Source organism: Dermacentor silvarum, chromosome 3 (assembly GCF_013339745.2).
Source record: "Dermacentor silvarum isolate Dsil-2018 chromosome 3, BIME_Dsil_1.4, whole genome shotgun sequence".
NCBI lineage: Eukaryota > Metazoa > Arthropoda > Arachnida > Ixodida > Ixodidae > Dermacentor > Dermacentor silvarum.
This window is the reverse complement of record NC_051156.1, coordinates 58,071,516-58,083,189: the sequence shown is the minus strand read 5'-3', so window position 1 is coordinate 58,083,189 and position 11,674 is coordinate 58,071,516. Positions and strand designations below refer to the sequence as shown.

The following is an 11,674-nucleotide window of genomic DNA, read 5'->3' as shown; positions in this document are numbered from 1 at the left end:
TCTCCCGAAGCTGACACTGCTTTCAGGGCTGCTAAACAGGCCGTCGCCGATGCAGTACTTCTTATCCACCCGAGGACTAACGTGCAAACTCGCGTCATGGTGGATTATTCCACCTGCCCAACCTGCCGAGACTGGCTATAGCGTTTTTGGCCGCGAGCTGCTCGCCGTCAACACCACCATCCAGCACTTACGACACTTCTCGGAGGGCCAGCCATTTTATGTTCTAACGAAGCATAAGCCTCTGGTGTATGTCTTCCGTACAAACTCGTCCAAGTACGTCGCACGTGAACTTCGTCAAATTGCCTATATATCGGAGTTCACGATAGATATCTGGCACATCAAAGGCGCCGACAACAGGCAGCTGATGCACTTTCACGAATCATCTTCTACATTGACTGTGGATTGGGAGAGAGAGAGGGAGACAATTAACTTTTATCAAAAGAGCACGCGAGCGAAGGTAGCTCCTCCGCTCTGCAGTGGGTGGTCCCCTCAGTCCAGGAGTCAAGCGGCCTTAGCTGCCCTTCTCGCTCGATTGACCAGGTTGAGCTGGTCCGACGAGTCGGAGCTGGACAGCGCTGCCTCCCATTGCCGTGTGGGGGGTGTGTTATGGGTGTGGGCTGTGGTGTGTTTGCGCAAGCCCATACCATGTGGTAAAGTGTTGCACATTGATCACAGTGTGGACATTTATAGGAATACAGCGCAGGGTGTATGGCGTGGTAAAGACTCAAATGTGGATATGTGTTTCTTTGGAGTTTTCGCCATATTACGGATTGGGAAGGTCTAGCTCGTGCGCAGATGGAAGACCCCGAGTTGCAGGCGCGGCGTGACCATCCCCGTTCCCTCCATCTACAACTCGTTCCTCGCCCGTTTGTGTCTGGCTCACTCTGGTGCGACATGTCAGCGGCTGCACCTCGCCCCTTCATTCCGGCTGCCTTCCGTCGTGCGGCGTTCCAATCACTTTACGACATCTGCCATCCCAGCATCCGAGCCACGCATTGCCTCGTTACAAAGCGGTATGTCTGGCCAAGCATTAACACCGATGTTCGCCAGTGGGCCCGCTCGTGCCTCGCATGCCAGACCGCCAAAGTGACAGGCCACACGAAGACTCCCACGCAGTCGTTCTTGCCACCTGGCTGCCGCTTTGATCACGTCCATCTTGATTTGGTTGGACCACTTCCTCACTCTCACGACTGCCGGTACATTCTAACAATGATTGACCGCTTCACACGTTGGCCCGAAGCCATGCCTATTCCGGACATCACTGCGGAAACAGTCGCCAAAGCCTTCGCTTCGGCATGGGTTTCCCGCTTCGGCTGCCCCAGCATCGTGACAACTGATCGCGGCCGGCAATTTGACTGTACACTCTTCACTTCCCTCAACCGCCCGCTTGGCACTAAGCACTGCCGTACCTCTGCATATCATCCCTGTGCCAACGGCATGGTTGAGTGGTTCCATCGCCAGCTCAAGGCTGCCCTCACTGCGCGCTTGAATCTAGAGCCATGGGTCGACCACCTTCCTATGGTGCTTCTCGGCCTCCGCGCTGTCCTTCGTCGCGACCTTGGCTGTTCAGTGGCCGAACTCGTCTACGGTGCACCCCTGCGGCTTCCTGGAGACTTGTTCGTGCCTTCGGCTACGTCGCCCCAGCCGCTACAGTACCTACAACGCCTACAGGACTGCATTCAGTAACTGCGCCCCGTACCACCTCGATCATCGGACCACAGCATCTTTGTGCATCCGGACCTTGCGTCTTCGTCCCATGTGTTCCTTAGACGAGATGCTGTAAAGGCGCCTCTTACCCCATCCTACGACGGACCGTACCGTGTCCTCCACAAGACGCAGAAGTCCGCCACAATCCTGTTCAATGGTCGCGAAGAAGTTTCGTTAGACCGCCTCAAACCGGCCTACATCGAGACGCCTCCCAACGAGCTCCCCGCGGATGTCGCCGGCACATCCGTCCATCTGCTTGACACTAAGACAGCCTCATCTCCGCCTCGCCGACAAGTGCATTTCACGGTCCCGTCTGGGCGGGGGGCCCTGTAGCGCCCACCAACGCTCCTATGCGGGGACGCTAAGGTCGGCGCTCTCGGCCGGCGCTTTGAGGCCGGCTGCGAATGGCGAGGAGAATGAAGTGGGCAGCGCGTGCTAGCGGCGCAAGCCGGCACGCACCAGTCCGTTCTAAAAGCCTGCTGAACTGGTCTCCTTGTTCTGGTGCTCCACTGCGCCCCCTCGGTTCTCGACACATTCATAAAGCCTGGCAAAGTGGCATTTGTTACCAAGAGCCATTGCGATCAGGTCAGCACCAAGCGTTTCATTCCTCTGTCGACGCAGCTGACTAGAGCGCCAGGCCAATAGGAAGAAAGCTGGTATGCGCACTTTCCTTGTTTACAAAGAGCCACTATCCGACTGCACTTCCAGTTGTCCGGAAATGTCGGTTGTCCCCACGTGTAATTGTAAAATGACAGGACATTCCGCGCTTTCTGCCTCAGATGACAGGAAGCAGAGTAGGTGATGCCATCAGTACGGCCGCTGGATAAAAAGAAAAGTGCCTTTTTTTTATCCAGCGACCGTGCCATCAGACCCTGGGGCAGACGAGCGTCGAGAGGAAGTAATCTCAGCATCAAGCTCGTGCGCTTCATGCAAGCATTCGCTAAATCTAAAGAGTGCTAATACAACAAAATATATATATATATATTTTATTAATATCAAATACCATATCCTACAAACAAATATAAGTTCTGTATTCATATGATCCTCGAGCACATAGTCCCAAAGAAATACCCTTACACTTTGTGAATGTCCATGGTGCTCTGTGCTAATGCTAACGTGGCCCGGTCCCCAGTCAGCGTTGCTCGAAATTCATCCGCAGGACCAAGTGATGTGGACGCTGAGTCAAGCCGGGTCCTTAGGTCATTCGAAATAAATGTTCGCGATGTAGACCGTTCTTTACGCAGTCCTCACTGGTTACGACTCACCGAGCCATATCATAAGACTAGAAGTGCTGTCGTAGCTGGGGCGGGGCCCAGACCTGCAACTTAGACATCCATAGATGCCGGGAAAATCTATCTGCTTCACCGCAAGCTCCTATGTGCTTCACCACAACCCGTTCACTTCTGTTCGCTTCTCGGGCCACGTCGCTTTTCTTCCCACGTGGTGCCACATCACTTTCGCTCATGCGATCTTATTTTTTCCGCAGTTGCTCTCTGCTCGTGCATTGCCGATCTCCTAATTTATAGCCCCAGTATTATAGGCTGACCAGCCCCTACTTTGCAAGTATCTGTTTGACGAAAAAAGTTGTCGCAGTTTCACCTAAAAGCCGAAGCATCAACTGCGATAGCAAATTTGTAGAGAGCTATACAGAGTAATGATATTAGCTTTATCAGCTGTATAAACTTGGACATGCAGCAGCACCGGCAACACGCAGAACTGTTGTCGACGCCGTCGGGGTTGGTGACTGTTGCCGGAGCCTCTGATATAAATAGGCACTTGGTGCCGCAGCTAAACGTCGCCTCCCTTTTCTCCCCATCCCCCCCCCCCTCCCCCACGGCCTCGCGCGCGTCGGAAGAAGGCGCGTTTGCTCTACATATATGGTGATTGTAAAGGAGGAAAGAGACGCCTACTTCTGCAGCCCTTAAGGGAGCACGGCGCAGAACGCGCGTTTGTTCTCCGCCGTGCGTTCACTCCCCGTGAAAGCGAGAGCCCCTCGCGCCCTTTCACTCGCACATACAGCGTTCGGCGCGCGGCGACGATTTCATCTCCATTGACGTCATACGGAACCTCACGGCGATGGCGACGACGACGGCGACGCCGACGGCAGAAATCTGCTTTTGAGTGTCCATATAATTGCTATCGCAATAAAATATGGCCTATCCGCCGCGGTGGCCCAGTTAGCTAATGCGCTGCTGAGCACCAGGTCGCGGGATCGAATCACGGCCGCGGCGGCCGCATTTTGATGGAGGCGAAAAATGCAAAAACGCCCGTGTGCCTGCGTTGCCATCATCATCATCAACCTCTATTTATGTCTACTGCAGGACGAAGACTTCTCTCTGCGATCTCCAATTACACCTCTCTTGCGCTAGCTGATTCCAACTTGCGCCTGAAAATTTCCTAACTTCATCGCCCCATCTAGTTTTGCGCCGTCCTCTACTGAGCTTCCCTACTCTTGGTATTCATTCTGTAAATCTAATGGTCCACCGGTTATCCATCCTACGAATTACATGGCCTGCCCAGCTCTACTTTTTCGTCCAAATGTGAACTAGAATATCGGCTATCCCCGTTTACTCTTTGATCCACGCCGCTATCTTCCTGCCTCTTAACGTTAGGCCTAACATTTTTCGCTCCATCGCTCTTCGTGCGGTCCTTAACTTGTACTCGAGCTTCTTTGTTAACCTCCAAGTTTCTGCCCCATATGTTAGCACTGGTAGAATGCAATGATTGTACACTTTTCTTCACAACGACAGTGGTAAGCTCCCAGTCTAGATTTGCTAATGCATGCCGTATGCACTCCAGCACAGTTTACATTGTGCTGCACGTTAAAGAACCCCAGGCGGTCAAAATTATTCCGCAGCCCTCGACTACGGCGTGCCTCATAATCAGAACTGGCTTTGGCACGTAAAAACCCAGTAAGAAGAAGAAGAAGAAAAGTATGGCCTGATTCCTGTAGGCAGTGCATTGTCAACAACAGCGTCTGCAAGCACTAGCTGTTACGAGGAGCGAACGTGATAAACTGGCATGTGACGCACGAACCGGACGTTTAAAGGGTGACTTTTGACTTTTGCTCTTTTGGCTGGTGTGCTGAATCACAGAGGCTTGATCCCACCACCGGTTTCGTACTTCTTTGTAGCGTATATAGGTTGACTTCACCCTGTATGGATGTATCTAACCAGAAAATCAAGGTTTCTGAGCGTAGGTGAGCGTGTCGCGGTGAGCACTAAATCACTACTTTGTAGAGATACGATCGAGTTACAAAGTTGTTACTATGGGGAGTCTACAGCGCGTGGGAAGAAGTGGGGATGGTGTTATAGATAGTGCAATAGTTAACTGAACCGTTGCCATGCTATGATGTGGCAGTAATCGTTATTTTGCAAATCGCAATGAACAGTTTTATAGCACTGTAATAACCGCATAACGAAAGCTTCGATTTACATAGCTTAAAGCATGTGCGTTCAATCTGATGTCATTACACTGTTATAAAAACAAGTATACCTCAAGTGAATTAGCACGCTATGGCATTCTTTGACCCCTACCAATAGATATATTGTAGCCAAAATTCTAATTACGAACAAGTGTAACTCGTAACGAGGATATATTGTCGCGTATACCCTGTTGTAGAATATACGCTGAATGAGAACCCAGGCAACCTAAGCGTCGGCGCACGATGCGGAGACGAACCTCGTTCTCCTCTTCTTCAGTCCCCTTGCTGTGCCACACCATGTGGCATTACCCCCTCTTCAAAAAAAAAAGCAAAAGAAGGAATAGATACATAGGCTTGACGTGAGAGCGCCGAGATGGCCTAGGACGAACACATAGGCTGTAGTCACAATCACTGTGGTGTGCGATGTAGTCACAAGGCACTGAGGGACGAGAAACTACTAAATTTAACCTAAGCGGCTGAAAACGTTGGATATTAGGGGCTATAGTACGGTTTAAACCGCACAATGTGCACAATCTCAGATTGCGGTTGTAGACGTCGGGGAGGCTGGCTTCCGACAGGAGGGACTTCGTAATTCACATCACTAATTCGCTGCAACACTCTGGAAGGTCCGAAGTAGCGACTCAAAAGCTTCTCAGATAGTCCTATTTGGCGCACGGGAGTCCAGACCAAGACTTGATCACCAGCTTGGAACTTGACTTGTCGATGGCGGAAATTGTAACGGTGCGCATCGATGCTCTGTTGTTTCTTTATGCGCACTCGGCCAAGCTGACGGGCTTCTTCCGCGCGTTGCACGAAAAGTTCGGCATCTTGGGCGAGATTGATATGATCGATGTCGTCGCACGGCAGCATTGCGTCTAACATAGTCCCAAGGAAAGCGCCGTCGTCCTCAATGTCTTGGTCGATAGGGGCGCGCGAGAGGGCGTCAGCGTCTTCGTGTATGCGGCCCGACTTGTACACGATGGCCACGTCGTACTCCTACAAACGTACACTCCACCGTGCCAGTCGTCCAGAAGGGTCCCGCAGATTTGCAAGCCAGCATAACGAGTGATGATCGGTTACAATTTTGAATGGGTGGCCGTAGAGATAAGGTCGAAATTACGCCAGCGCCCTTATGACGGCAAGAAACTCTTTCTCTGTGGTGGTGCAGTTGGTCTCTGCACGCGATATCGTGCGACTTGCGTATGCGATCACTCTTTCAATACCTTCCTTCCATTGTACAAGCACCGCCCCAAGACCAACTTTACTGGCGTCTGTATGAACTTCGGTGTCCGCCTCCTCGTCAAAGTGGGCCAAAACAGGTGCTGACACCAGACGCTGTCGAAGCTCGGTCAAAGCAGCCTCTTGCTCTGCGGCTCAGACGAACGATACATCGTCTCTCGTGAGGCGAGTCGGCGATGAAATTTTCGATGAAACGCCGGTAGTATGCGCAAAGGCCCAGAATGCGTCGGACACCCTTCTTGTCTGTCGGTGTTTAAAACGTGGCTACAGCGACAGTTTTCGCGGCATCGGTGCTAACGCCTTCCGCGCTGACCACGTGTCCCAGACACATCAGCTCCCTGTAGCCTATATTACACTTCTGAGGCTTAAGGGTGAGGTTAGCCAATCGGATGGCTTCGAGAACTTCCCGCAGTCGTTTCAGGTGGTCGTCAAATGTCGCTAAAAAACAACCACGTCGTCGAGGTAGACCATGCAGCTTTACCACTTCAGACCAGCGAGAACGGTGTCCATCATTCGCTGGAAAGTTGCTGCTGCCTAACAGAGACCGAAAGGAAGTACTCTGAATTCGTAAAGGCCATCTGGAGTGACGAAAGCAGTTTTTTCGCGGTCTCGTTCATCTACCTCAATTTGCCAGTAACTGCTCTTGAGATCGAGAGACGAAAAATACTTAGCTCGCCGCAACCTGTCTAGAGAGTCGTCGATACGATGTAGTGGGTACACGTCCTTCTTGGTAACATGGTTCAGGTGTCGGTAATGAACACAGAAACGAAGCGTTCCGTCTTTTTTCTTCACTAAAACAACCGGGGAGGACCACGGACTGTGCGAAGCCTGAATAACACCATCATCTAGCATCTCGTTGACGTGGGCTTCAATTGCCTTACGTTCTTTCGGCAAACACGATATGGCTGTTGTTTTATGGGGCGTGCGTCGTCGGATGTCATTATTCGGTGCTTCGTGATTGGCGTTTGGCCCACCTTAGTAGACCGAGCGAAGCACGCGCGGAATTCGTTCAAGAGTTCCTGCAGTGCATTCTTTTGGTCGTCCATAAAATCAGAGTTTACATCGATGTCTCTGAGCGAACTGTCGTCTGCCTCTACTTCAGAAGCAAAACACTAGACGATCTCCGTTGATGGTTACGCGTAGGCGACGGCAGTGCCACGAAAAATGTGCCGATACTCAAAAGTAAAGTTGGTAACGAGGAGCGCTGTCTGGCTGTCACGAAGTTCCACAAGGCTTCGCTCCACACAAATACCTTGGGTCAGCAGCATAGAAATGTTGCCTTCTACAATGGCTTCACCGTCTTGTAGCTCATCGGACTTGACCGGAACCATAGCACTCGCACGCGGCGGTATCGTGATGCTGTCGTCCGAAACGCGAAGTGCGGATCTGTGTCCAATGGCGTCGGTCTGTGTTGCTGCCCTTTGTGTCGAGAAAGTTCTGCAGCGCTCGCGGAGGTCAATAATGGCGCCATATTCCCGGAGAAAGTCCATCCCAGGCATTAAATCGCGGGAACACTCGCGTAGAACCAGACAAGTGGCGAGAAAAGCAGCACCGCGAATTTCTACTCGGGCGGTGCATAAGCCAAGCGGTGTGACGACGTGGCCACCTGCAGTACGAACTGGTGCCCCATCCTAGGGCAACGTACCTTTTTCAGAAAGCTGGCCAGTTTCCCACTAAGAATAGAGTAATCGGCGCCGGTATCTACAAGTGCACTCATATTTCTGCCGTCGATCAACACAGGTATGTCCAGTGACATCTTGTTCCCGAGAAATGGTTCTGGCGTCATCGTGTTTTCGTTGTTCTGCGGTTGTCGGACGATACGAGGACTTCAGCGCGTTGAGTATCAGCGGCCCCGCCTCGGAAGGTCGCTGACGTCAGTTTTCCCGGCGTGGACTTGGTGATCTCCCTTGCGTCGTCCTCGAGGTGGTATCACGAGCAGGGAAATATCGCCGCGGTGAGGGTGAGCGTGACTGCCGCTGCATTGTGTCCGGCCTACGCTGCTAGTCGAGGAATTCTGCGATGTCGGGAGGTCTTTGGCCGAACCTAGGTTGAGGCGCATCGATAGAAAAACCCCGCAGTCCGAGTCGTCGGTAGGGGCACTCCCAATAGACATGACCCGCTTCGCCGCAGTGGTAGCACAGGGGTCGTCGATCGGGTGCTCGCCAAACCTCTGATTTCCTCGCGGTATTCGGCAGTCGTGGAAGTACGGTAGCGGGGTTGTCGGAGCGGCTTGCGCTGCCTGCAACGCGACTGGCGACGCAACATAAGTAGGTGCGAAAGCTTGGGCGTGGCTCAGTAATGTTTCTGTGTAAGTCTTGCGCCGAGAATCGCTTGGCAGAGGTGATGCTTCACTGCTGGAAAGAGATGCCTGCAGTGCCTGCTGTACTTCGTTGTGTACGACGCTGGCGAGGGAGCTGACTGGAGGTGGCGACGTACCGTGGTGCTTCTGCAGCTCGTCGCGAACCACGAAGCGAATCAGCTCGCAATGCAGGCGATGTCGCACCCGAAGCCTACCGGCGTATCCGGAGTGCGGGTGGCATTGACTTGCCGGTTGTACATGTTCGACCGTTGCTGAAGCGCCTTCTCCATCGTGGTGGCTTCGGGGAGGAACTCCGCAACAGTCGGGGGCGTATTGCGAACAAGACCGCCAAAGAGCTGCTCCTTTACGCCTCTCATCAGATGACGCACCTTCTTCTCTTCAGACATGCTCGGGTCGGCATGCTGAAAGAGACGCGTCGTGTCCTCCACGTACATCGTGACGCTCTCGTTGGGCTTTTGAACGCGGGATTGGAGGGCTCGCTCCGCTTTTTCCCGGCGATCGAGGCTGGAGAAAGTCTCCAGTAACTTGCGCTGGAATTCGGGCCAGGATGACAGGGCACTTACGCGGTTCATAAACCACGTGCGAACACCATCCTGGAGGCGGAAGTAGACGTGCCTGAGTTTGCCGTTGTTGTCCCACTCGTTACACGCAGCCACGCGCTCGAACTCCGCCAGCCAGTCTTCCACGTCTTCAAATGTGTCGCCATGAAAAGCCGTCGGCACTTCGGGGTTCAGCCCTGTTAGGTAAGTCGGTGTCACCCTTTCCGTAAAATTCGCAGTGGTCGCACTCATCACTTGTTCTTGGAAGTTTCCAAATTCTAGGGCGAGGCCTCAGATTCGCCGGCTTGTGCGGTGAACTGGAGTCAGATCCTATTGTGGGGCGAGGTTCATGCTGGTCAGTGGGGTCTCCTGCATAAGTTGAGCCTACCCAGCACCTCCACCAAATTGTCGCGTATACCCTGCTGTAGAATATATGCTGAATGAGAATCCAGGCAAGCGTAAGCGTCGACGCGGGATGCCGAGACGAACCTCGTTCTCTTCTTCTTCAGTCCCCTTGCTGTGCCACACCATCACACCATGTGGTAATATATTGCACCGAAAAATGCAACACTGTAAACTACTTGACGCAAATGTAGGGTACGATGAACTCCTTAGCTATCCGGGGTACTTGATGCTGCATTACTGGCCTAGTTAACTCGCACTGATAATGTTTCGGGACGATGGCAAGACCGAAGACAGAATACTATCGCAATGAGATGTGAGAGCTCTAGAGTAGACACAGTAAGAGAGCGTTAGTCGTAGCCCATGGTTAACACGAAGATGCTCCCAACACCTGACCACGTCGATAGAATAGCGTGTGACTCCCCCCTGTTGTGATGCAGGCTGACGTACAACTAGACAGGTATACGCTTTAGCAAACCTTCATACCACTGCCAATGGGACATCTGACGGCAAAGAGGCTTCATGCAACAAAGTTGTGCTTCGATGTTCGTTTATCAGCTGCTAGTTTGTTGAGTTTTATGCCACGACGATAAACAACTGCGGCGCAATTTCAAATGAAGCAACTAATGCTATGCGTGTCGCAAGTACATGTGCTGGTCATATCTTCGGAAGATATTGATGTTTAATTTTGGCCCCTATAATGTATATGATTCACGCAGATCTCCTCTTCCCATTGGTTCCGGAAGTTTCGCCATGTAGTCATCTAGCGTAACTTTGTATATGCTGTTCTATGCGCACGACCTTGATGCTAACTTTTGGCCATCACTTCTGCAGAAAATTGCCCGATGCCTCATTGTTAACTATAGCTCCACCAGCTTAGTCATATAGTCATCTACTCAGTTGTCGCCATCTCTTTATTCGCCAAGGCTATGCAGCAGGGGGGCCATGAACTGAGGCCCTGTTTTTTATCGAAGGCAAAGCATTGTTGCGTAAAAGCATAGTCACTATGATGGCCTGCGTCATGCTGTTCTGCATTTTTCTGGGAATATCCGTTGGGCTGCAAAATATAAGGAAGACTAAAGAAGATTTTTTGGTGTCAAACCTCTTTTATTGGGTACTTTTCTAAAAGATGGTCGAGAAATACCGTAGCGATGTCATTGCTTGATGTATAACAGCTATATCTCGTGTGTAGTTCCCGCCTCTTTGCATACCAGTAAATATTTAATCCTCCGCAGCTTTCTTGAGCTGTGAAGGCTTACAGCGAAGTGAAGTGGCTCCGCCTTTACAGCTCAGACTTCAACCCACCAGTGATAAATAATTGGAACGACTGTTAGTGCATCGTGGGTGTGGCGGGGGCACGTCTATACAGGTTCTTTCTTCGTTGGCATTCGTAAGCAAAGTTCTCAACAATAAATCAACGAATGCAAAAATTAGCCTTTGTAACCACCTTTGTAGCCACCATAGCCGCCGCCATATCCACCATAACCACCTCCGTAGCCTCCGTAGCCGCCACCGTATCCACCATAACCACCTCCGTAGCCTCCGTAGGCGCCGCCGTATCCGCTTCCGAGGCCAGAGTGGGCAACAAGAGCTCCTCCACCGCTGACTTTGTTGACGTGGTGAACCGTCCTCACCACGAACGCTGGTCCGGCCACGGCCTTCGCAAACGCAGGTCCACCGCTAAGAAGAGCAACACTGCTGCCGACACCTACACCGCCTACACCACCGCCGACGCCGCCCAAGCCACCACCTAGGCCGCCACCTAGACCGCCATAACCAAGACCTCCGTAGCCGAGACCTCCGTAGCCGAGACCTCCGTAGCCGAGGCCACCGTATCCTAGACCACCGTATCCTAGGCCACCGTATCCTAGGCCACCGTATCCTCGGCCTCCGTAACCAGCGCCGCCGTAGCCTAGTCCCCCAGCTTCAGCCACTGGGGAGACCAGGGACATGGCGAGTACGGCGAGCAAGGAAAATAGCTTCGTCTGCAGAACAAAATTTACAAACAGTCAATACATATCATGTGTGCTAAGTACCCTTGGT

At 52.2% G+C, this 11,674-nt stretch overlaps 1 protein-coding gene across 1 annotated transcript; it reads right to left on the bottom strand.

The window, feature by feature from the left end:
- Positions 1–11,061: 11,061 nt before the first annotated feature.
- LOC119444383 (shematrin-like protein 2) lies at positions 11,062–11,583 on the bottom strand. Its single transcript, XM_049664573.1, has 2 exons — positions 11,463–11,583; positions 11,062–11,393 (listed from the first exon to the last, which is right to left on the bottom strand). The coding sequence occupies exons 1-2, from the start codon at positions 11,581–11,583 to the stop codon at positions 11,062–11,064; spliced, it is 453 nt and encodes a 150-aa protein (XP_049520530.1).
- Between the last annotated feature and the right edge of the window lie 91 nt (positions 11,584–11,674).